Source organism: Aegilops tauschii, chromosome 2 (genome assembly GCF_002575655.3).
Source record: "Aegilops tauschii subsp. strangulata cultivar AL8/78 chromosome 2, Aet v6.0, whole genome shotgun sequence".
NCBI lineage: Eukaryota > Viridiplantae > Streptophyta > Magnoliopsida > Poales > Poaceae > Aegilops > Aegilops tauschii.
Window position 1 is genome coordinate 500695657 of NC_053036.3, and position 2135 is coordinate 500697791.

Below are 2135 nucleotides of genomic sequence, written 5' to 3' on the forward strand. Positions count from 1 at the left end.
ATGGCGCTCTCCCGCCGCCTTCTCCTATTCCTCTCCCTCGTCGCCATCACGGCGGGCACCGGCACCTCCGAGATGATCGTGACAAGGTGCTATCCGCCGCCGACGCCCACTGTCAACGGCAGCACCAGCGCGTTCCGCCGCGATCTCCTCTCGCTACTCGACGCCCTCCCCTCGGCCGCCGCGTGGACGGGCTTCGCCTCCATGCGGACCGGCGGCTCGTTCGCCCGCGGCCTCTGCTTCGGCGACCCCGCGCCGGACTCGTGCTTCCGCTGCCTGTCCGACGTCGGCAGGAAGATCACCGACCTGTGCGACGACGCTAGCCGGCGCGCGGGCTTCCTGAACGACGGCTGCTTCCTGGGCTACGCCGACAGCAACGTGTCCTCCGACAACGACATCGGTGGCGTGTCATTCTCCGGCGACACCATCCCGCGCATCGACGCCGTCGACGTGCAGAAGCTCGCGGCCGTGGCGCGGTCCTTGGTCCCGCGGTCCGTGAACGGCCAGGTGGCCGCCGGCGACGCGACTGCCACGGCGAGCAACGGCGACACGGTGCGCGTGCTGGCACAGTGCGCGACGGACCGCGCCCCAGCGGAGTGCGCCCGGTGCCTGCAGGATTCGTCGCTGCAGATGGCCAAGAGCTGGGGCCTCACGCGCAGCGCCAGCACCGTGCAGGCGGTTCTCGGCTCGAACTGCTACCTCCGCTTCGAGATATCGGCACCGCCTGTGGGAGAGAAGATTCGTGAGTAGTGCTACAGTCTACATAACTCCAGCCGGTAAATTTCATGGCGATTCTGTCTCTAACTTGTGATGCGCTGCGCTGTAGGGAGGATCGTAAAGGGTCACATCGTCCTGACTGTGTGCATTGGCTTCATCGTCGCCGTAGCCGTAGCCGTAGCCGTCGCCGTGCTGGTGGTGGTGAGAAGAAAGGCCGGGAATACAGCAGCACCAGGTATGTACCCCCTCTGTCCCTAGTGCTATGTTTTGGCCTCGTTGTTGGGAAATTGGCCTAATTGTTGAGAAATATACATCTGCAATATTAACACATCTATTTTATCTCCAGCGGCGGAAGGGAAGCCATGATCTGACCGGGGAGGCTTGCTCCGGTGCACCCCCTAACTCAATTTTCTAGGGGTATTCTTGACCCCCGCCATCTATTTTTTCTCCGGCCCGCCGCTGCCCATATCCAAGCCCCGTAGCCCATATCCAAGCCCCGTATAACCCATATGACCCATACGTATGTATACGGTGACATCCCGAAAAAAAAGGATGACACGACTCCACGACCAGGTAGGACCTGCCGACGGCCGATCCATCAATCACGCAGCTCCATCATTCACGCAGCTCCTCCATCATTCTGGTGAGGTTCTGTAGGAATATCGGCGGCAGCGATCTTATCGCCGGCGATCTCGTCCGAGAGCGCGCGCGGCACCGTCGTCAACCTCCAGCGCTCGCAGGTACCGCATCCCGTTTCCACACGTTTGTCTCGCTCGCGGCAGCATCAAACGAACTGCCGCTGTTTTCGTCGTAGTGGTTAACCTAGCGGGGCGGGCAACCTAGCTTTCTGGCGGTCCAGGCCATCGCAGATCTTGTTCTGGTAGTGCTGCTCGTCGTGATATACAAGTGATCACGCGGGCTAAAGTGGGTTTCTTCTTTCTAGGGTTAACCTAGCGTCGGTTGCCGTCGGTTGTGTGCACGACGGCTCCGTTATTTGATGCGGCGGCTTACCTAGGTATCCGGCGATCCAAAGTAATCACGACTGGTGCCGTGGGCTAGGAATCTGGCGGCGCATGTTATCACGGGTAGCGCTGCTTCTCGCGATCCAAATTGATCACGTACTGGATTCGTGGGACGTACCTTAACGCCGCTCGGTGTGGAGAGGGGGAGGATCCATGGGCGATCAGAGGTCGTTGGCGTCGGTTGTGTGCACGATCTAAACGCCCTCGGTTGGGGCGCTCTCCAGTTGGTGTAGTTTATTTAACATCCGTGATCGTGCGCTAGGTGTTGTATATGTCAGCATTGATAATGTTTGCACATGTGATGATACATATTAATTGTTGTAGGAAATGGCGGACGATGAGTTAACTGATATGATGTATGACATGGAGTTTGGAGAACTGATGAAAGACTGGATAGAA

The 2135-nt window shown here is 59.0% G+C and overlaps 1 protein-coding gene across 1 annotated transcript; it reads left to right on the plus strand.

The window, feature by feature from the left end:
• Positions 1-1087, plus strand: LOC109740384 (uncharacterized). Its single transcript, XM_045233791.2, has 2 exons — positions 1-739; positions 824-1087. The coding sequence occupies exons 1-2, from the start codon at positions 1-3 to the stop codon at positions 970-972; spliced, it is 888 nt and encodes a 295-aa protein (XP_045089726.1). The 3' UTR covers positions 973-1087.
• The last annotated feature ends 1048 nt before the right edge of the window (positions 1088-2135 follow it).